This window comes from Pristiophorus japonicus, chromosome 5, assembly GCF_044704955.1.
Source record: "Pristiophorus japonicus isolate sPriJap1 chromosome 5, sPriJap1.hap1, whole genome shotgun sequence".
Taxonomy (NCBI): Eukaryota; Metazoa; Chordata; class Chondrichthyes; family Pristiophoridae; genus Pristiophorus; species Pristiophorus japonicus.
The window spans coordinates 7073442-7097418 of record NC_091981.1 but is presented as its reverse complement, the minus strand read 5'-3'; the positions used below and the strand labels follow the sequence as shown (position 1 = coordinate 7097418).

At 49.0% G+C, this 23977-nt stretch overlaps 1 protein-coding gene across 1 annotated transcript in view; it reads left to right on the top strand.

Moving 5' to 3' along the window:
* LOC139263734 (cadherin-20-like) overlaps positions 1–23977 on the top strand; it is a 66575-nt gene that overhangs the window by 29203 nt on the left and 13395 nt on the right. Inside the window, exons 7-8 of the mRNA XM_070879766.1 lie at positions 17601–17737; positions 21144–21265. Coding sequence (XP_070735867.1) covers positions 17601–17737; positions 21144–21265 — 259 coding nt within the window. The remainder of the gene's footprint in view (positions 1–17600; positions 17738–21143; positions 21266–23977) is intronic.

The window sequence follows — 23977 nt, the reverse complement described above, 5'->3', positions numbered from 1 at the left end:
GTAGGAGCAGCAGGGACAACAAGAGAGAGATGGGGCGCAAAGGAACATCGGTGACTATTACCAAACAGAAAGAAAACAAATTTGCTCTGGGGAGACAGTGAAATTCCAAAGAGATCGACTCAAGCCGATCTCCTTTGCTGCATTCGGTAAGACCAGCGCAAGTACTTTCTATTGTGTTCCTAACACAGATGAGGCTGCACACAGGGAGGTTAAAGTAACAGTGACCTCAGTCTTTAATAAGACACTCCAGAGTGAGGAACGGGCCTTCGGGGCCGGCTTATATACAGTGCTCCCAAGGGATGCTGGGATCCCTTGGGACTTCAGGGGATGAGCTCCCTGGTGGCGGAACATGGGAGTGCTTGTTTTGCAGATACACAACACTTTCTGTTCTCACGGCCATCAAAATTGAAAGCATCAGAAAGCAAAGGTTGTGTAAACAATTCTAGGTCATTGCAAATGATTCATGAAAGCCATGTGCTTTTTTTTAGTAAAGTGTTGGTTAATTTCTGCTTTTACGGCAGTCTCTGGCTCTTGGCTCAGTTAGTCTCTGAGGAAGAACATTCTTGCCATTGAGGGATTGCAGCGAAGGTTCACCAGACTGATTCCTGGGATGGCAGGACTGACATATGAAGAAAGACTGGATCGACTAGGCTTATATTCACTGGAATTTAGAAGAATGAGAGGGGATCTCATAGAAGCATATAAAATTCTGACGGGATTGGACAGGTTAGATGCAGGAAGAATGTTCCCGATGTTGGGGAAGTCCAGAACCAGGGGTCACAGTCTAAGGATAAGGGGTAAGCCATTTAGGACCGAGATGAGGAGAAACTTCTTCACTCAGAGAGTTGTTAACCTGTGGAATTCTCCACCACAGAAAGTTGTTGAGGCCAGTTTATTAGATATATTCGAAAGGGAGTTAGATGTGGCCCTTATGGCTAAAGGGATCAAGGGGTATGGAGAGAAAGCAGGAATGGGGTACTGAAGTTGCATGATCAGCCATGATCTTATTGAATGGTGGTGCAGGCTCGAAGGGCTGAATGGCCTGCTCCTGCACCTATTTTCTATGTTTCTATGTTTCTATGATACAACCGAATATCCCACTTTGAGGCGGTAGACATCGCCCGGCGTTAATGGTAGCGCCCCGACACCATCACCGCATTTTGTTACCACCAGCCTGTCATGCCCTCTCTTATTTTGTCAGCGTGCATTATGTGGCTTTTGTTGCCACTATAAGCGTATCATACTCCGAGCTCCGTCACGGCAAGCGAGCCCCAGGAGGGCAGAGAAAACGCTTCAAGGACGCCGTCAAAGCCTCCTTGAAAAGAATGCAACATTCCCACCGACACTTGGGAATCCCCTGGCCCGAGACCGCTCAAAGTGGAGGAGAAACGTCCGGGAAAGCGGAGAACACCTCGGGTCTCTTCGCCGGGAGCACGCGGAAGCCAAGCGCAAACAGCGGAAGGAACGCACGACAACCCAAGCCCCCCCCACCCACCCACCCGTCCCTCCAACCACCGTCTGCCCCAGACACCGCCTGTGACAGAGACTGTAGGTCCCGCATTGGTCTCATCCGTCACCTGAGAACTGGTGTTAGTGTGGGAGCAAGTCATCCTCGACTCTGGGGGACGGCCTAAGAAGAGGATGCATCATAAACGGCCATGTTAAAAAGTTTGCGGATGACGTCCCGACAATGACTGCGTCATTTCCCAGTGCTGTTTTTGTTGCTGTTTTGCACTAATACTTGATCCAAGTTGGAGCAGGTTTTATATCCCTGCTCTACTGCGCGTGCTTTGCACAGGGACTGGCAACACTTCGCAGGCGCACGTGTTCGTAACCCTGAGTCTCGTACAACTATACAACTCGTCGAATTTGCAGGAAACCGGTCCTTTTGTTTGATAACGCACCTGCGAAGCGGCTTGGGGTGTTTTATTACGTTAAAGGCGCTGTATAAATGCAGGTTGTTGTTGCTGTTGGTACTCGAGGAGAGATCGCTTGCTGTTCAGGAAGTGACGCAACAATGGGGCAGCCAGCATTTAAAACCGCTGCCCATATCGGGTTTCCTCTCCTCCTTTTCATTTATCAACCCCCCCCCCACCCCTCCCCCACCCACCCCCCACCCACCACCGTTTCCCCCACCCACTCCTCATCTCAGTTTTAAATGGGCGGATCCTTATTCTAAGATCATGCCCTCTAGTTCTAGTCGCCCCCATCAGTGGAAACATCCTCTCTGCATCCACCTTGTCGAGCCCCCTCATAATCTTATACGTTTCGTTAAGATCACCTCTCATTCTTCTGAATTCCAATGAGTAGAGGGCCAACCTCCTCCACCTTTCCTCATAAGTCAACCCCCTCATCCTCGGAATCAACCGAGTGAACTTTCTCTGAACTGCCTCCAAAGCAAGTATATCCTTTCGTAAATATGGAAACCAAAACTGCACGCAGTATTCCAGGTGTGGCCTCACCAATACCTTATATAGCTGTAGCAAGACTTCCCTGCTTTTATACTCCATTCCCTTGTGTATTCTCTCCTTGTAATTTAACCATTGAAGTCCGGGTATCATTCTGGTAAACCCACCCTGCACGCCCTCCGAGGCCAATATATCCTCCTTAAGGTGTGGGACCCAGAACTGCTCACAGTGCTCCTGGTGTGGTCTAACCAAGGCTTTGTACAGCTGCAGCATAACCTCTACCCCCTTGTATTCTAGTCCTCCAGATATAAAGGCCAGCAGTCCATTAGCCTTTGTGGATTATTTTCCGTAACTGTTGAAGGATGAATTTAACTGCGATCGGTGCCTTGAGCAATGGTACGAACTAGGTTTTGTGCTTCCATGTCAATCTGCTTCTTGTGCTCTACATGATGATGTGGAACCGGTGGAATTAGCTCCGAGATAAATCAGAGGTTTTTCTGGGATTTGCGGGCTCCGCTGTTTCCCAGCAATGGTCCTGCAGCATTCCAGATTCCTGAGAAAAAACAAAAAGTAAATACTGTGGTCCAAGTTTGCCGTTGGCAGCTCTATTTGAAATGGGTTCTTTCAAATAAAAAAAAACTAATGTAACATTTTTGCAAAAGAAATAAAAGTTTAGAAGTTTCACATTTTTATTGCATTTTTAAGGTTTGATGCAATAAAATATAATACTGCTCTGCAGGGATTTCAGAAGAAACTTCTTTACCCAGAGAGTGGTGAGAATGTGGAACTCGCTGCCACAGGGAATGGTTGAGGTACATTTAAGGGCTAGACAAGCATACGAGGGAGAAGGGAATAGAGGGTTACGCCGATAGATTTAGATGAGGAAAGACGGGAGAAGGCTCGACGGGAGGAGCATAAACGCCGGCATGGACTGGTTGGGCCGAATGGCCTATTTCTGTGCCGTATATCCTATGTACACAAAGGTTATTTTGGGGTTTTGCTGCAAGGATATAAAGACGGGAAATACACACACAAGCCCTTAAGTGGACACCGCGGTAGCTGTTTATCGGACACAGAAACACTGGAGTCTGAACCATTCTGTGGTGCACCAGAGGTGGCCCACATTGGGCATGTCCCACGTGTTTATAAGAACATAAGAACATAAGAAATAGGAGCAGGAATTGGCCATTTGGCCCCTCGAGCCGGCTCTGCCATTCAATAAGATCATGGCTGATCTGATCATGGTCCCAGCTCCACTTCCCTGCCCACTCCCCATAACCCTCGACTCCCTTATCGCTCAAAAATATGTCTATCTCAGCCTTAAATATATTCAAGGCATTCTGTATCTTAATTTTACAAACGCTTTTACTGAAAACCCAAGGGAATCCTATGATCAGGTGGTGAGGGATATCCATGGTATGCTGCAAATCATCAAAAATCCAGTCACCTTTTTTCCTTACCAGCGAGGAATATAGGAACAGGAGGAGTTCTCCTCCCAGTCACACACCATCCTGACTTGGAAATATATCGGCCGTTCCTTCATCGTCGCTGGGCCAAAATTTTGGGACTCCCTCCCTAACAGCACTGTGTGGGAGCACCTTCACCACACGGACTGCAGCGGTTCAAGAAGGCAGCTCACCACCACCTTCTCAAGGGGCAATTAGGGATGGGCAATAAATGCTGGGTCTTGCCAGCGACACCCACATCCCAGGAACGAATAACTTTTTAAAAACAGGAGGAGGCCATTCAGCCCCTCGAGCCTGTTCCACCATTCAATGAGATCAGGGCTGATCTGTGACCTAACTCCATATACCCGCCTTGGCTCCGTATCCTTTTATTATCCGTTTAAATATCCGTATTTAAGGAGGGATATACTTGCATTGGAGGCTGTTCAAAGAAGGCTCACTCGGTTGATTCCAGAGATGAGAGGTTTGACTTATGAAGATAGTTGTGTAGGTTGAGATGAGGAGGAATTTCTTCTCTCAGAGGGTTGTAAATCTGTGGAATTCTCTGCCCCAGAGAGATTTGGAGGCTGGGTCATTGAATATATTTAAGGCGGAAATAGACAGATTTTTGAGCGATAAGAGAGTAAAGGGTATGGGGAGCGGGCGGGGAAGTGGAGCTGAGTCCATGATCAGATCAGCCATGGTCTTATTGAATGGCAGAGCAGGCTCGAGGGGCCGTATGGCCGACTCCTGCTCCTATTTCTTATGTTCTTATACTCTGGGCTAATAAAAGACGATCGACCTCAGATTTAAATTGTTAATCGAGCTAGCATCTATTGCTTTTTGCAGGAGGGAGTACCACATTTCTCACACCCTTTGTGTATAGAATTTTTCCTAACTTCTCTCTTGAATGGCCTGCCTCTGATTATCGGGTTATGTCCCCTTGTCCCAGTCTCCCCCAACAATGGAAAACTTTTCTCTCCAAATTCCTTTCAAAATCCTTGAAACCTCAATCCAATCAACCCCTGAACTTCTGTATTCCAGGGAATGTCTGTAGTCAGAAAATCTGTAGCCTGTTCCTCATAATCTGAGCCTTGGGAGTTTCAGGGACTGCTGCATTTCATCATCAGCTCAACCCGGCCCATTTAACAGAGATTCTTTCAATGGCTCCTCGCTGCGAGGAAGCTGAATAACAGGGTAGAATGTTACAAAGAGTAAGTGTAAATATAGATGATCAAACGCTACATGGGACTAGATGGTTTCGGTGCAAATGGGATTTTGAAAACAGCGATACATTGAAGCTAGTCAGTGTTAAATAATGTAGGTTGTAATAGAGGCAGGAATTTTGCTCAGCATTTTTTGGAATGCGGGTTAAAAAAAGTTTCAAACTACTCAATCTGTGCAAAGACTTTACCTGTGATTAGTCAGTTCTCTCAGGAAATTAGTAGATCAGGACTATTGCACTATATCGAAGGTCGATATCAGTGAGTACACAGTTCCAACACAGTCTGATTTGCCTTTGGGAGTCTCGTGTCAGTGCAACATCCCCACCGACACCTGGGAGTCCCTGGCCAAAGACCACCCTAAGTGGAGGAAGTGCATCCGGGAGGGCGCTGAGCACCTCGAGTCTCGTCGCCGAGAGCATGCAGAAACCAAGCGCAGGCAGCGGAAGGAGCGTGTGGCAAACCAGACTCCCCACCCAACCCTTTCTTTCAACCACTGTCTGTCCCACCTGTGACAGAGACTGTAATTCCCGTATTGGACTGTTCAGTCACCTGAGAACTCACTTTTAGAGTGGAAGCAAGTCTTCCTCGATTTCGAGGGACTGCCGATGATGATGAATTGCCCTTGGCCTATTTGCCACTGCTCACACTCTCAACACCGGGGACTGGATTTTCGGCTTTGCTGATTTCGGGGCGTTAATGGCGGCGGGGCAGGAATGTTTGCGCCCGGGAACAGTTTGCGCCTCAGTCAGGAAAATTCATCAGCTGGGCCCTGAAAGTGGGGTGGAGCGGGGCGCTAAGGGAGGCGTTGCACACCTCTCTCAGGGCGTGAGCATGGGAAAATCCCAAGCTAAACAGTCGGCCTCGGAGCGCTCCCAGAGAGGCGAGGAAAGGGAAAAACACCAAAAACATTCCCAATCCATAATATCATCATCATAGGCAGTCCCTCGGAGTCGAGGAGATGTAATGTATGTATATAAGGACTACCCACCACCAGGGGGCACTACCGTTGGAGGTCCTAGGGTCATAGGTACACCCGTGCTGGGCCCGGTATATAACCTGAACTTCACCTTTGTATCTTCACTTCTGGAAGCCATTAAAGACTGACCAGGTTACACCTAGTCACTGGCTCATCTATGGCTCATTTATGTACTTGAGCCCAAAACCTTCTGCCTCAGAGGCGAGGGTGCTGCCCACTGAGCCAAGAACTGCCATGTGCTCCCACCTCATCAATAACAGGTTCCTGACCGGCCTCCTCTGCCGTACTGCACTTGATATCTGTCCACTGACAGCCCTGTTGACCGGGAACTACAAGGGGTCCACCTTCCCGGAGAGTTCAGCTCCCACGCTGTCTGGAATGTCAAATGATGTTCTGATGGCAATTTCCTCGCTGTTAATCTTCGGCAAGCCAGACGTTGACCGGTCAACGTGTCCTTCACTGAAAAATCCACCAGGATTCTCAGCTGCTTCAGTGTTGTGACACAAATCAGCAACAAATTCACTCACGCCCACATTCCTGCAGCAAAACAAAGGGTGGGGGATTTTGCGGGGGGGGGGGGGGGGATTTTGCGGGGGGTGGGGGGGGCAGGGGGGAGGGGGCAAGCATGCAGCGAAAATCCTCCGGTGAATTATCTTGCTCGATGTCAACAACAATACCTTGCATTTATATAGCGCCTTTGATGCAGCGTCAGCTGTGGCTCAGTGGGCAGCACCCTCGCCTCTGAGTCAGAAGGTTGTGGGTTCGCGTCCCACTCCAGATGCTTGAGCACGAATATCGAGGCTGACACTCCCAGTGCAGTTCTGAGGGAGAGTCGGAGGGGCGGTACTGAGGGAGAGTCGGAGGGGCGGGACTGAGGGAGAGTCGGAGGGGCGGTACTGAGGGAGAGTCGGAGGGGCGGGACTGAGGGAGCGCCACAGTGTCGGAGGGGCGGGACTGAGGGAGCGTCGCAGTGTCGGAGGGGCAGTACTGAGGGAGTGCCGCACGGTCGGAGGGGCAGTACTGAGGGAGTGCCGCACTGTCGGAGGGGCAGTACTGAGGGAGTGCCGCACGGTCGGAGGGGCAGTACTGAGGGAGTGCCGCACTGTCGGAGGGGCAGTACTGAGGGAGTGCCGCACTGTCGGAGGGGCAGTACTGAGGGAGTGCCGCACTGTCGGAGGGGCAGTACTGAGGGAGCGCCGCACTGTTGGAGGGGCAGTATTGAAGGAGTGCCGCACTGTCGGAGGGGCAGTACCAAGGGAGCGTCGCACTGTTGGAGGGGCAGTATTGAAGGAGCGCCGCACTGTCGGAGGGGCAGTACCAAGGGAGCGTCGCACTGTCGGAGGGGCAGTGCTGAGGGAGTGCCGCACTGTCGGAGGGGCAGTGCCGAGGGAGTGCCGCACTGTCGGAGGTGCTGTCTTTCGGATGCGATGTCAAAAAAACAGAGACCTCAACTGTTCTCTAAGGGTCAATGTAAAAGATTTCACGGCAATATTTTCGAAGAAGAGCAGGGAAGTTATCCCTGGTGTCCTGGGGCCAATATTTATCCCTCAATCAACATCACAAAAACAGATTATCTGGGTCATTATCACATTGTTGTTTGTGGGAGCTTGCTGTGCGCAAATTGGCTGCCGAGTTTCCCACAATACAACAGTGATTACACTTCAAAAAGTACTTCATTGGCTGTAAAGCGCTTTGAGACATCCAGTGGTCATGAAAGGCAGTATTTCAATGCAAGTCTTTCTTTCGTTTTAGTAAAAAGTGCCAAGGCGTTTAAGAAACAAAATTTGATACCGAGTCACGTAAGGAGATATTAGTGCAGATAAGGTTAAAGAGGTAGGTTTTAAGGAGTTTCTTAATGGAGGAAAGAGAGGTAGAAAGGCAGGGAGGTTTAGGGAGGGAGTTCCAGCCAAGACAGCTGAAAGCAAGGCCACCGATGGTGGGGCAATTAAAATCAAGAGGGCAAAATTAGAGCATCACAGACATCTCAGGGGGTTGTGGGGCTGGAGGAGATTACAGAGATAGGGAGGGGCGAGGGCCATAGAGGGATTTGAAAACAAGGATGAGAATTTTAAAATTGAGGCGTTGCTTAACCGGGAGCCAATGTAGGTCAGCGAGCACAGGGGTCAAAAGGTTGTGGGTTCAAGTCCCACTCCAGCACGTAAATCTAGGCTGACACTCCTGTGCAGTGCTGAGGGAGCGCTGCACTGTCAGAGGGGCAGTGCTGAGGGAGTGCCACACTGTCAGAGGGGCAGTGCAGAGGGAGTGCCGCACTGTCAGAGGGACAGTACTGAGGGAGTGCCGCACTGTCGGAGGGGCAGTGCTGAGGGAGCGCCGCACTGTCGGAGGGGCAGTGCTCAGGGAGTGCTGCACTGTCGGAGGGGCAGTACTGAGGGAGCGCTGCACTGTCGGAGGGGCAGTACTGAGGGAGCGCCGCACTGTCGGAGGGGCAGTACTGAGGGAGTGCTGCACTGTCGGAGGGGCAGTACTGAGGGAGTGCTGCACTGTTGGAGGGGCAGTTCTGAGGGAGTGCTGCACTGTCGGAGGGGCAGTACTGAGGGAGTGCTGCACTGTCGGAGGGGCTGTACTGAGGGAGGTGCTGCACTGTCGGAGGGGCAGTGCTCAGGGAGTGCTGCACTGTCGGAGGGGCAGTACTGAGGGAGCGCTGCACTGTCGGAGGGGCAGTACTGAGGGAGCGCCGCACTGTCGGAGGGGCAGTACTGAGGGAGTGCTGCACTGTCGGAGGGGCAGTACTGAGGGAGGTGCTGCACTGTCGGAGGGGCAGTGCTCAGGGAGTGCTGCACTGTCGGAGGGGCAGTACTGAGGGAGCGCCGCACTGTCGGAGGGGCAGTACTGAGGGAGTGCTGCACTGTTGGAGGGGCAGTACTGAGGGAGGTGCTGCACTGTCGGAGGGACAGTACTGTGGGAGTGCTGCACTGTTGGAGGGGCAGTACTGAGGGAGGTGCTGCACTGTCGGAGGGGCAGTGCTCAGGGAGTGCTGCACTGTCGGAGGTGCCGTCTTTGAGATGAGGCGTTAAACCAAAATCCTGTCTGCTCTCTCAGGTGCACGTGAAAGTTCCTGCGGCGCTATTTCAAAGAAGAGCAGGGATTGGTGCAGATAAAACACTTGATGGGCCAAATGGCCTGTTTCTGTCTGGCAACCAGTTATGTCGCCCATTTTTTTTTGAATGACATTTGCCTCTGGGATCCATTGCGCTGGGTCTCCGCTCCCTTCAACATTGCCACGGAGATATCTGGGGACAACCCCGGACGGTTGACGAGGGCCTTCAGCTCCAATAGAGATTGACCCAGTGTCTGAATGATAACAAGATTGGTTGAGGGAGGGGGAACGGAGGAGGGGAGGTATTCTCGGCCTTCCTGGACAATATTTATCCCTCAATCAACATCACTAAAACAGACTATCTGGTCATTATCACATTGCTGTTTGTGGGAGCTTGCTGTGCGCATATTTGGCTGTCGTGTTTCCCACATTGCAACAGTGACTGCACCTACTCAGGCATGATGGGCCGAATGGCCTCTTCTGTGCTATATCATTCTTGCAAGGGGGGTAGAGTATAAAAGCAGGGAAGTCCTGCTACAACTGTAAAGGGTATTGGTGAGGCCACACCTGGAGTACTGTGTACAGTTTTGGTCTCCGTATTTAAAGAGGGATATACTTGCAATGGAAGCAGTTCAAAGAAGGTTCACTCAGTTGATTCATGAGATGAAGGGGTTATCTTATGAAGAAAGGTTGAGTAGGTTGGGTCTGTACCCATTGGAATTTAGAAGACTGAGAGGTGATCTTATTGAAAGCTATAAGATTGTGAGGGGGCTTGACAGGGTAGATGCAGAGAGGATGTTTCCCCTCATGGGGGAATCTACAACTAGGGGGCATAGTTTCAGAATGAGGGGCCGCCCATTTAAAACTGAGATGAGGAGGAATTTCTTCTCTCAGAGGGTTGTAAATCTGTGGAATTCTCAGCCCCAGAGAACTGTGGAGGCTGGGTCATTGAATATATTTAAGGCGGAGATAGACAGATTTTTGAGTGATAAGGGAGTAAAGGGTTATGGGGAGCGGGCGGGGAAGTGGAGCTGAGTCCATGATCAGATCAGCCATGATCTTATTGAATGGCGGAGCAGGCTCGAGGGGCCATATGGCCGACTCCTGCTCCTATTTCTTATGTTCTTATGTTAAAAGGCCAGGAGCAGCAGAGGTTTCTCCTCCAGACCATGATGGGAAAGTCAGGGCCTCCCCTCCCCCAGAATCCCCTCCCCCAGAATCCCCTCCCCCAGAATACCTTCCCCCAGAATACCTTCCCCCAGAATACCTTCCCCCAGAATCCCCTCCCCCAGAATACCTTCCCCCAGAATCCCCTCCCCCAAGCTCCCCTCCCTGGGAATACCCTCCCCCAGAATACCCTCCCCCGGAATACCCTCCCCCGGAATACCCTCCCCCGGAATACCATCTGTCGCCAAAGTCACCGAGCTCCGTGTCCCATCCACAAGCCCAATGCTTTACACACATCGGCCACTAGCATGAGGGTGAGGCCCAGAAGCTAAAATACCCCTGGACCTCAAACACAGGCCAACGACTGTGTTTTGCACCAGCCTGCTGTAATGTTTTTGTTTCATGGGTTCTTTGCTGAATAATTCATAGAAACATAGAAATTTACAGCGCAGAAGGAGGCCATTTCGTCCCATCGTGTCCGCGCCGGCCGACAAAGAACCGCAAGGCCCTTGGTCAGCAGCCCTGAAGGTTACATACAAACCCATGAACAATAACGGAAAGGCAAAGAGCACCCAGCCCAACCAGTCCGCCTTACACAACTGCGACACCCCTTACACTGAAACATTCTACACTCCACCCCAACCGGAGGCATGTGATCTCCTGGGAGAGGCAAAAACCAGATAAAAACCCAGGCCAACTGGGGGGAAAAAAATCTGGGAAAATTCCTCTCCAACCTATCCAGGCGATTGAAACTAGTCCAGGAGATCACCCTGGCCGTGTTCGATTCCCTGCAGTACTTACCATTATATCTGCACCGACCAACAAAAGGTCATCCAGTCTAATCCCAATTACCAGCTCTAGGTCCGTAACCCTGCAGGTTACTGCACTTTAAGTGCCCATCCAACAATCTCTTCAAAGTGGTAAGGTTTTTTGCATCCACCACCCTTTCAGGCAGCGAGTTCCAGATCCCCACAACCCTCTGTGTAAAGAAGCCCCCTCTCAAATCCCCTCTAACCCTTCCACCAACCACCTTAAAACTATGTCCCTCATAATAGCCCCCTTCACCAATGAAAATAGACCTTTACTATCCACTATGTCCTGGCCCCTCAATATTTTGTACAACTTGATGAGGTCTCCTCTCAACCTCCTCTGTTCCGAAGCGAACAAACCCAGCCTATCCAATCTGTCCTCATCACTAAGATTCTCCATTCCAGGCAGCATCCTAGTAAATCTCCTCTGCACCCTCTCTAGTGCAATCACTCCCTTTCTATAATACGACAACCAGAACTGCATGCAGTACTCCAGTTGTGGCCTGACCAAAGTATTATACAATTTAAGCATAACCTCCCTGCTCTTATATTCTATGCCTTGGCCAATAAAGGCAAGCATTCCGTATGCCTTCTTAACCACCTTATCCACCTGGCCTGCTACTTTCAGGGATCTGCCAAAAAGAGTTCTGTGTTCCAAAAAGAGTTCTGTGGACAAGCACTCCAAGGTCCCTTTGTTCCTCTACACTATTAAGTGCCCACCGCTTAATGTGTATATCCTTTCTTTATTAGTCCTCCCAAAATGCATCACCTCACACTTCTCTGAATTAAATTCCATTTGCCACTGCTCTACCCACCTGACCAGTAGATTGATATCCTCCTGCAGCCCATAACTTTCCTCTTCATTATCAACCATACAGCCAATTTTAGTGTCGTCTGCAAACTTCTCAATCATACTTCCTATATTCAAATCTAAATCGTTGATATATACCACAATACTGAGCCCTGCGGAACCCCACTGGAAACATCCTTCCAGTCCCAAAAACATCCATCAATCATTACCCTTGGCTTCCTACCTCCAAGCCAATTTTGGATCCAACTTGCCACTTTGCCCTGTATCCTATGGGCTTTAACCTGCATGACCAGTCTACCATGCGGGACCTTATTAAAAGCCTTGCTACAGTCCATATATACTACATCGTACGCACTACCCTCATCGACCCTCTTGGTTACCTCCTCAAAAAATTCAATCAGGTTAGTCAAACACGATCTTCCCTCAACAAATCCGTACTGACTGTCCCTAATTAATCCTTGCTTATCCAAATGCAGATTTATCCTGTCTTTCAGGATTTTTTCCAATAATTGTCCCACCACTGAGGTTAGGCTGACAAGCCTGTAATTAGTCAGCCTATCCCTTTTTCCCTTCTTAAACAAGGGTACGACATTATCAGTCCTCCAATACTCCAGCACCATGCCTATATCAAAGGAATATGATGGTCAAGGCCTCTGCTATTTCCTCTTTTACTTCGCTCAACAACCTGGGATGCATTTCTTTTGGGCCTGGGGACTTATCGACTTTCAAAGCTGCTAAACCCCTTAATACTTCCTATCTCACTATATTTATTTCATCCAGAATATCACACTCCTCCTCGATAGCAGTATCTGTATTACCTCTTTCCTTTGTGACAACAGATGCAAAGTATTTGTTAAGAACCCTCCCAACATCTTCTGCCTCTACACAAAGATTACCCTCATGGTCTCTAATAGACCCTACCCTTTCCTTAGTTACCCTTTTACTCTTAATATATTTATCGAACTTCTTAGGGTTTTCCTTAATTTTACTGGCCAAGAATTTCTCATGCTCTCTCTTAGCATTCCTAATATCAGTTTAAATTTTACCTCTTATCTTTCTATATTCCTCTAAAGATTCTAAATTATTTAGCCATTGATATGTGACATAAGCATCCCTTTTTTTTTTAATCGTCCCCTGCAAGTCCCGAGACATCCAAGGGGCTCTAGAATTATTTTTCCCAGCTTTTTTCTTTAAGGGCACATGTTTGACCTGAACCTTTCGGAGCTCCTCCTTGAATGTCTCCCATTGTTCCGACACTGATTTACCCACAAGTAGAAGTTTCCAGTCCACTATGGCCAAATCACTCCTTAACTTAGCAAAATTAGCTTTTCCCTAATTCGGAACTTTTATTCCAGGCCTATTCTTGTCCTTATCCATAACCAACTTGAATCTGACTGAATTATGGTCACTGGCACCCAAGTGCTCTCCCACTAATACTCCTTCAACCTGCCCAGCTTCATTTCCCAAAACTAAATCCAAGACCGCCCCCTCTCGTGTTGGGATTGATACATACTGACTAAAAAAGTTCTCTTGAATGCATTTCAAGAATTCCACACCCTCTATACCCTTCAGACTAAATTTGTCCCACTCAGTACTTGGATAGTTAAAATCCCCTACTATTACTACCCTATGGTTTTTAGACTTCACAGCAATTTGCCTACATATTTGCTCCTCTATCTCCCTCCCACTGTTTGGGGGTTTATAATACACTCCCAGCAGTGTGATGGCTATTAAGAACGAGTTGGTTTATTAACAAAGGTTTAACAATCACATCACACATTACCAGTTCATCCACCAGGATCACAACTGCGTACCTCATCGTGGATCCCCTGAACCCAACTGGCTGGGGTTTTATTGAGTCATGTGAACATCACATGACTGGCTAAGCCACTCACTCTTCAACAGGCTGTGAGCATAATCACAAGTGTATACATTACAGGCGGGCCCACTCCACACACTCAAAATCCACTGGGTGTTAAAATCAACCACACCAGCTCTACATTGGAATATTTCTCAGCAGTTTAGCTTAAGCATGGTGACAGTCCTCCCAGTTGTCTCAGGCACATCGCTGACCCCAAAAAATTATGAGTATTCCAGGTATTCTTTCGCCTGAGTGAAGAGCATAATAACCACCATGCATCGGAATGACGCTGTTCCTTAGCTTAGGACAGAAGATCGAACTTCTTCCTGCTCTATAGCTGAGGCTTTCTCACTCTCTACGCTCTGTAGAATTCATCCATTACTTTCCTGGATGGTTCATGGAGCTCGTCAATAATTAATGTTCTGAGCATATTACACTCTATGCAATTCTATTCTTTCCGGGATTTGGGCGTCGCTGGCAAGGCCAGCATTTAGTGCCCATTCCTAATTGCCCCTTGAGAAGGTAGTGGTGAGCCGCCTTCTTGAACCGTGTGGTGAAGGTGCTCCCACAGTGCTGTTAGGGAGGGAGTTCCAGGATTGTGACCCAGCGATGATGAAGGAACGGCCGATATGTTTCCAAATCAGAATGGTGTGTGACTTGGAGGGGAACGTGGAGGGGGTGGTGTTCCCATGCGCCTGCTGCCCTTGTCCTTCTAGGTGGTGGAGGTCGCAGATTTGGGAAGTGCTGTCAAAGAAGCCTTGGCGAGTTGCTGCAGTGCATCTTGTAGATGGTACACACTGCAACCAAGGTGCGCTGGTGGTGGAGGGAGTGAATGTTGAAGGTGATGGATGGGGTGCCAATCAAACGGGCTGCTTTGTCCTGGATGGTGTCGAGCTTCTTGAGTGTTGTTCTCATATTGGTAATTCAAAAACACTGAAACAGCATCGAAGCACTGACCACACTCGACCAGCTCCGCTGGGCGGGCCACATTGTTCGCATGCCAGACACAAGACTCCCAAAGCAAGCGCTCTACTCGGAACTCCTACATGGCAAGCGAGCCCCAGGTGGGCAGAGGAAACGTTACAAGGACACTCTCAAAGCCTCCCTGATAAAGTGCATCATCCCCACCGACACCTGGGAGTCCCTGGCCAAAGACCGCCCCAAGTGGAGGAAGAGCATCCGGGAGGGCGCTGAGCACCTCGAGTCTCGTCGCCGAGAGCATGCAGAAAACAAGCGCAGGCAGTGGAAGGAGCGTGCGGCAAACCAGACTCCCCACCCACCCTTTCCTCCAACCACTGTCTGTCCCACCTGTGACAGAGACTGTAATTCCCATATTGGACTGTTCAGTCACCTGAGAACTCACTTTTAGAGAGGAAGCAAGTCTTCCTCGATTTCGAGGGACTGCCTTTCAACAACAATTTGCATATTATTGCGCCTTTAACATAGTAAAGCTTCACAGGAAATCTATCAACAAAACAAATTGACACCGGGCCACATAAGGAGACATCAGGACAGGAAAGAGGTGGCTTTTAAGGATTTGCTTCGAGGAGGAAAGCGAGGTGGCGAGGCGGAGAGGTTTAGGGAGGAAATTCTGGAGCTTAGGACCTTGCAGCTGAAGGCACTGTCTGCATTAGTTGTGGAGCGATTACAATCTGGGATGCGCGACAGGCCAGAATTAAGAGGGGCACAGAACTCTCGGGGGGTTGTGGGGCTGGAGGAGATTACAGAGATAGGGAGGGGCGAGGGCCATGGAGGGATTTGAAAACAAGGACTAGAATTTTAAAATGAATATTGCCAGGAGTTGGCTATGGCCAAATTGTATTATAACCATCAGAGCATGTCCCAGTTTATTGAGTCTAGTGAGTGCAGACATGAGACCTGTATGCACGTGAGTTCGGTTCTGTCCAAGGCCTTACTTGATATTCAAGGATAAAGATCCCAATACGGTGGAAATCTCATGTAATAATATTTGGCCAGTGAAGTTAGAAAACAAAATAACAATTATCTGTGAAACTTGGGTTGATCTTAAAGGACTTGTGCATTGAACCATAGGATCAGGAGGAGGCCATTCAGCCCCTCGAGCCTGCTCCGTCATTCAATGAGATTATGGCTGATTTGATCATGGACTCAGCTCCGCTTCCCCGCCCGCTCCCCATAACCCCTTATCCCCTTATCGTTTAAGAAACTGTCTATCTCTGTCTTAAATTTATTCAATGTCCCAGCTTCCACAGCTCTCTGAGGCAGAGAATTCCACAGATTTACAACCCTCTGAGAGAAGAAATTCCTTCTCATCTCAGTTTTAAATGAAAGGCCCCTTATTCTAAGATCATGCCCTCTAGTTCTAGTCTCCCCCATCAGTGGAAACATCTTCTCTGCATCCACCTTGTCAAGCCCCCTAATAATCTTATACGTTTCGATAAGATCACCTCTCATACTTCTGAATTCCAATGAGTAGAGGCCCAACCTACTCAACCTTTCCTCATAAGTCAACCCCCTCATCCCCAGAATCAACCGAGTGAACCTTCTCTGAACTGTCTCCACAGCAAGTATATCCTTTCGTAAATATGGAAACCAAAACTGCACGCAGTATTCCAGGTGTGGCCTCACCAATACCCTGTATAACTGTAGCAAGACTTCCCTGCTTTTATACTCTGCAATTTGTGCACAGGTATTTCTTAACTTCACTCCTGAAAGGCCTGGCTCTAGACTATTGCCCCTGGTTCTACACTCCCCAACCAGCGGAAATAATTTCTCTCCCTCTACCCTATCAGCTCCCCTTGATATCTTGAAATCCTCGATCAAATCACCCCTTAATATTCTAAATTGCAGGGAATACAACATCTCTAACTTTTTCCAGTTCTGACGAAGGGTCATCGACCTGAAACATTGACTCTGTTCCTCTCTCCACAGACGCTGCCCGACTCACTGAGTGATTCCAGCATTTTCTGTTTTTATTCCAGGGAATACAGCCCTGGTTTCTGTAATCGCTCCTCATAATTTAACTCTTGGGGAGAGAAATTCGGGAGAGACCCTTTCGGGCGCTAACTTTCAAAAGTTGAAAAAATTAGCGCCAGTTTTTCAACTTTTAATAAATTCGGCGTTTTGTGCTCGAGGAAGGAAGAGAAGCGCTAAATCAAGCGCTAACACTTCCTTCCTGGAGCGCAAGAGGCAGCGTGCAGGGCAGTCGGAGTGCTGCACTGCCACTTTGGGAGGCTCCTCCCCTCCCTTAAAGGGACAGGCCATCGCTGCAGGCTCTGCAAAAACAGGACTTACCTTCTCCCCGGCATCAGCCGTGATCCGGTCCAATCAGCCCCGTGCACCGCGGCAGAGTGCCAGGCCGATCGATCAGGAACGAAGATCATCGAGAGAAAAAAACACAAAGAGCATTTCAGCAGAGGGCGGGGGGGGGGGGGTTCATTTCATTTCAGCAGCCCCACACCGTGACGCGCCCGTCCTCCCGATCCTCCTGCAGCTGCCGGTGTTTTCGCCCGGCGCCATTGCAGGGGGCGGGGCGCTAACCGGGGCAGTGGGGGACGCGCGCGGCGGTGACGTCACGATCTCCGGGCGAAGGAGATCACTGCCACAACGCCGTACCACCGCCGCAATAACCTCTCGCCGAATACGGCGGGGAAATCGCTGATCTCGCCGCGCCTGGGACGATAAACGCTTAGCGCCCCCGTTATCGCCCCCCCCCCCCGGAAGCAACAACGGGAGGCGCGATGGAGGCCAATTTCTCGGTCATGGAGTCCCAAGGGTTGGGTTGCTTTCTGCAAATGCAGGAAAATTATGAGAATTATTAACAGTGGCTTTTCCTCCCCTTTTTCTCCACCCGTTGCAAGATATTCAATCGACCGGTCTACCGATCCTACAAGGTTCTTCTACATTGACATAGCCTCAGGGGCTTTGATGACTGCAAAATCACTGGACCGAGAAGAACTCCCTTGGCACAACATCACAGTCCTGGCGATGGAAATGAGTGAGTACCTGAAGATTGTTCAATATTTGATAAGAATGATCCGTCTCTGTTCCCGTCATGGTTTGTTTGTTTTGCTGCAGTCTGATTAGATATTTGATCAGCCAAGTGTCGCACAAAGTAACAGGGAGAGGCAGTGCGGGATTGTGTTCAAATGCTGCGTGTCAGGAGCACCGGGGAACTCAACCCAGTTTTCGAGGAGCATTTTAAGTTGTCAACACTTTAGTTCTTATCTCGAATGCAGCCATTTTTCCCACAAATAATAAAGTTTGGCAATGAATGGATAGCTTCACGGTGAGACTAACTGGAAGTAAAAGCTAATACATCTTCAGGGTCACGACCTTCCCTCGGAGGAACGGCCTTTGAACCGGGAGGTTATCTAATCTTGCACAGCATTTTAAAGATATTTTCTCTCAGTGGAAAATCTTCTCTGTTTTAGAAACAATGGGGTCAGCTAGTGGCTCAGTGGGCAGCACTCTCACCTGTGAGTCAGGAGGTTGTGGGTTCAAGTCCCACTCCAGGGACTTGAGCACAAAAATCTAGGCTGTCACTCCCAGTGCAGTGCTGAGGGAGTGCCGCACTGTCGGAGGGGCAGTACTGAGGGAGTGCCGCACTGTCGGGGGGGCAGTACTGAGGGAGCGCCGCACTGTTGGAGGGACAGTACTGAGGGAGCGCCGCACTGTCGGAGGGGCGGTGCCAAGGGAGCACCGCACTGTCAGAGAGGCAGTACTGAGGGAGTGCCGTACTGTTGGAGGGGCAGTACTGAGGGAGTGCCGCACTGTCGGAGGGGCAGTACTGAAGGAGTGCCGCACTGTCGGAGGGGCAGTACTGAGGGAGTGCCGCACTGTTGGAGGGACAGTACTGAGGGAGCGCCGCACTGTCGGAGGGGCGGTGCCGAGGGAGCACCACACTGTCGGAGGTGCCGTCTTTCGGATGAGACGTTAAACCGAGGCCCCGTCTGCTCTCTCAGGTGAACGTAAAAGATCCCATGGCCACTATTTCAAAAGAAGAGCAGGGGAGTTATCCCTGATGTCCTGGGGTCAGTATTTATCCCTCAATCAACATAACAAAAACAGATTATCGGGTCATGATCACATTGCTGTTTGTGGGAGCTTGCTGTGCGCAAATTGACTGCCACGTTTCCCACATTACAACAGTGACTATATTTCAAAAAGTACTTCATTGGTTGCAAAGCACTTTGGGATGTCCGCTGGTTGTGAAAGGCGCTATATAAATGCAAGTCTTTCTTTTAAAATAGTGCTTCTGGCACGGAGCTATGAATGAGGTTAATACATATCGGGAATTTAGGCATGGAGATTAACAACACTCTGAAGCCTAAAGCTCATTGCAAGGCATCGTAAAATTGGCCCTCGTGCATTTATCTAAGATGAAGACGCTATTCTACATGAGAATCGGCAATTCTCTCACTCCCTGTTACATTTTTTAAATTATTCGTTCTTGCCGTCGCTCTCAAGGCCGGCATTTATTGCCCATCCCTAATTGCCCCTTGAGAAGGTGGTGGTGAGCCCCCTTCTTGAACCGCTGCAGTCCGTGTGGTGAAGGTGCTCCCACAGTGCTGTTAGGGAGGGAGTTCCAGGATTGTGACCCAGCGACGATGAAGGAACGGCCGATATATTTCCAAGGGTGGTGTGTGACTCAGAGGGGAACTTGAAAGTGATGGTGCTCGCATTGGCCTGCTATCCTTCATAGAATTATAGAGGTTTACATCACGGAAGGAGACCATTTCGGCCTATCGTGTCCGTGCTGGCCAACCAAGAACTACCCAGCCTAATCCCACTTTCCAGCTCTCGGTCCGTAGCCCTGCAGGTTACGGCACTTCAGGTGCACATCCAAGTACTTTTCAAATGTGGTGAGGGTTTCTGCCTCTACCACCCTTTCAGGCAGTGAGTTCCAGACCCCCGCCACCCTCTGGGTGAAGAAATTTCCCCTCAAATCCCCTCTAAACCTCCTACTGATTACTTTAAATCTATGCCCCCTGGTTGTTGACCCCTCTGCTAAGGGAAATAGGCCCTTTCTATCCACTATATCCAGGCCCGTCATAATTTTATACAACTCAATGAGATCTCCCCTCAGCCTCCTCTGTTCCAATGAAAACAAACCCAGCCTATCTAATCTGTCCTCATAGCTAAAATTCTCCATTCCCGGAAACATCCTCGTAAATCTCCTCTCTACCCTTTCCAGTGCTATCACATCCCTCCTGTAATGCAGTGACCAGAACTGCACGCAGTACTCCAGCTGTGCCCTAACCAGTGTTTTGTACAGTACAAGCATAACCCCCCCCTGCTCTTGTATTCTATGCCTCAGCTAATAAAGGCAAGTATTCATTATGCCTTCTTAACCACCTTATCTCCGTGGCCTGCTACTTTCCGGGATCTGTGGACATGCACTCCAAGGTCCCTTTGTTCCTACACTTCTCAGTATCCTACCATCTAATGTGTTTTCCCTTTCCTTGTTCGCTCTCCAAAAATCTCACACTTCTCCGGATTGAATTCCATTTGCCACTGTTCTGCCAACCTGACCAGTCCATTGATATCTTCCTGCAGTCTACAGCTTTCTCCTTCATTATCAACCACACAGCCCTTGTCCTTCTCCATAGTAGAGGTCGCGGGTTTGGGAGGTACTGTCGAAGATGTGTAACACAAAAGCAGGGGAGTTACCCCGGTGTCCTGGGCCAATATTTATCCCTCAATCAATGTCACTAAAAAGCAGATTATCTGGTCATTATCACATTGCTGTTTGAGAGAGCTTGATGTTCGCAAACTGGCTGCTGCGTTTCCCACATTACAATATTTTAATCGCTCCACCATTGGTGGCCGTGCCTTCTGTTATGTATGCAACTATGTAACTTGCCACCAGAGGGCGCGACTGTTGGAGTCCTAATGGTACCTGTACACATATGCAGGGCCAATATAAAAGGTTGGCTGCCATGTTGTTTAGGCACTCTGGAGTTGTAATAAAGAAGACTACGGTCACACTAGGTTTAACGCACAGTACTCAGCCACGTGGAGTTCTTGTATACGTAATACCTTCAGCTGCTGGGGCCCCAAGCTCTGGATCTCCCTGCCTAAACCTCTCCGCCTCTCTACCTCTCTCTTCTCCTTCAAGACGCTCCTTAAAACCTACCTCTTTGACCGAGCTTTTTAGTCAGCTGCCCTAGTTTCTTGTTGTGTGGCTCGGTGTGAAATTTTGCCTGATAATGCTCCTGTGAAGCGCCTTAGAAACATAGAAAATAGGAGCAGGAGTAGGCCATTCGGCCCTTCGAGTCTGCACCGCCATTCAATATGATCATGGCTGATCCTCTATTTTTACAACGTTAAAGGTGCTATAGTAATACAAGTTGTTGTTGCTGTTGTAGATGGCCCATTGGTAAAAGTTTGTTTCATTTCAGAGAACCCGACGCAAATTGGGAGCGTTTCCGTCACAATTAAAGTTCTCGATGTCAATGACAACCCACCAGAGTTTGTGAAGGACCATGAGGCCTACATCTGTGAAAACGCTAAGCCTGGTCAGGTAAGAGAAGGGGACTGTTGCTGTCATCTCACCAAACTCGTGCGCATTGAGAATTCTTTAACTTTAGGCAAGCGTATAGTGTAGTATTAGGCGGTACCTCATATTGACGAAGACTTGCTTCCACGCCAAAAAGGGATCAGTTCAATTAGGGACCTAATATTCCAGGTCCCGAACTACAACCTGAAGGGTGGAAGACGCCTGTGCGTGGATTTTTTTAACGTGGGGTGACCGTTGCACACCAGCCACCACACGGGGCTTGACAGAGCGAGGTCTTGGTCCAGTGGCAAGGGTTAACCAGGACGACTGGAGACCTGCTCTGCTGCACGGACCTAGTGCGCTCACACATATCACAGTGTGGGCTGGGCCCGTGCTACCCCTGGACCCTCGCCTCTCCTGGGCCCCGAACTCTCTCCTCTCCTGGGCCCCGATCAAAAATGGAGCAGTCAGCAAAGCGTATTAACCTGACCACAGCGCTTTCGCAAGATATTCACAGGGTAAAACCTGATGTTGTGTTTAAACGCAGAGAATATGACGATGAGAAACCGTTTGCAGTTTTTTTATATGTAGGAAAATTTTCCGACTTTTTCTTTTGCTACAAAAGCCTTTTCTCCGGGGAGCCCACATCCTAAAACTGCACACACACAGACAACGTGTCACTGAACAGAGAATTATTGGCCATTTGCTGGCGATTTCCCAACAGGCACACATTTTTCCTGTTGGGAACACAATCAGAAAATCTTTTAAGAACGTAAGAAATGCGAGCAGGAGTAGGCCATTTGTTCCCTCAAGCATTTGATGAGATCACGGCTGATCTTCGACCTCTACTCCACTTTCCCGCCCGATCCCCATATCCCTCGATTCCCCGAGAGTCCAAAAATCTATCGATCTCAGCTTTGAATATACTCAACGACTCAGCATCCACAGCCCTCTGGGGCAGAGAATTCCAAACATTCACCACCCTCTGAGTGAAGAAATTCCTCCTCATCTCAGTCCTAAATGGCCGACCCCTTATCCTGAGACTGTGACCCCTGGTTCTAGACTCCCCAGCCCAGGGGAAACATCCTCTCAGCATCTACCCTGTCAAGTCCTGTAAGAATTTAGCATGTTTCAATGAGATCACCTCTCATTCTTCTAAACATAAGAACATAAGAAATAAGAGCAGGGATAGGCCATGCGGCCCCTTGAGCCTGCTCCGCCATTTAATAAGATCATGGCTGATCTGATCATGGACTCAGCTCCACTTCCCTGCCCATTCCCCATAACCCCTTATTCCCTTATCAGTTAAGAAACTGTCTACCTCTGTCTTAAATGTATTCAATGACCCAGCTTCCACAGCTCTCTGAGGCAGTAAACTCCATAGATTTATAACCCTCTGAGAGAAGAAATTCTTCCTCATCTCAGTTTTAAATGGGCAGGCCCTTATTCTAAGATCATGCCTCCTAGTTTCAGTCTCCCCTCTTAGGGAAAAAACATCATCTCTGCATCCCTCTAGAAACTCTAGGGAATAAAGGCCTTGTCTACTCAATCTCTCCTCATAGGACAATCCCCCCATCTCAGGAATATCTCAAACTCCTGTATTTGGCCAAAATGTACATATTCTTGAGATTTTCTTCTTGTAGGGAACAAACTGACAGGGCTATGGGGAAGGAGCAGGGAAGTGGGATTAATTGGTTACCACTACCAAAGATCCGGCACAGGAAAGATGGGCCGAATGGCCTCCTGCTGTGTTGTATCATTCAATGGACAACTTGCTCCCTGCTCCAACTTTCTTTATTTTCTAAAGTTAAAGCGGGCATCATTTAATCATTAAATGCACAAAACTTTGTTTTTAATTGTTCACAAAAACAATGATACACATCAGTCCAAGACACAAGTCAGGAGTGTGATGGAATACTCTCCACTTGCCTGGATGAGTGCAGCTCCAACAACACTCGAGAAGCTCAACACCATCCAGGACAAAGCAGCCGCTTGATCGGCTCCCCATCCACCACCTTCAACATTCACTCCCTCCACCACCGGCGCACCGTGGCTGCAGTGTGTACCATCTACAAGATGCACTGCAGCAACTCGCCAAGGCTTCTTCGGCAGCATCTCCAAAACCCATGACCTCTACCGCCTAGAAGGACAAGGGCAGCAGGCGCATGGGAACACCACCACCTCCACGTTCCCCTCCCAGTCACACACCATCCTGACGCGGAAATATATCGGCCGTTCCTTCATCGTCGCTGGGTCACAATCCTGGAACTCCCTCCCTAACAGCACTGTGGGAGCACCTTCACCACACGGACTGCAGCGGTTCAAGAAGGGGGCTCACCACCACCTTCTCAAGGGGCAATTAGGGATGGGCAATAAATGCTGGTCTTGTCGGTGTCGCCCACGTCCTGTGAACAAATAGAAAAAAATCATATTGTTGTCTCACAGATAAAACTAATTGCACAACACGTTAAAAAAAAACAATTATTGTGCAATTTCTGAATAAAATTTCATTTTGTCAGAGAAATACAGTACATTTAAAATTTATTATAATTCCTGAATTTTGAAGGCACTTTAAGGCGTTCGCTTGGTGTTCTAAAATCCAACAAGGAACTGTTTTCCAACACCGTGGCATGATGATAATCCGTCGTCGATTATCATTTGGTTAGATCGGTAACTCCCAGAGTCCAGCCTCCTGCTTTGAAATTGTGATTGCTGCGCCTATTTTGAAGATTGGGA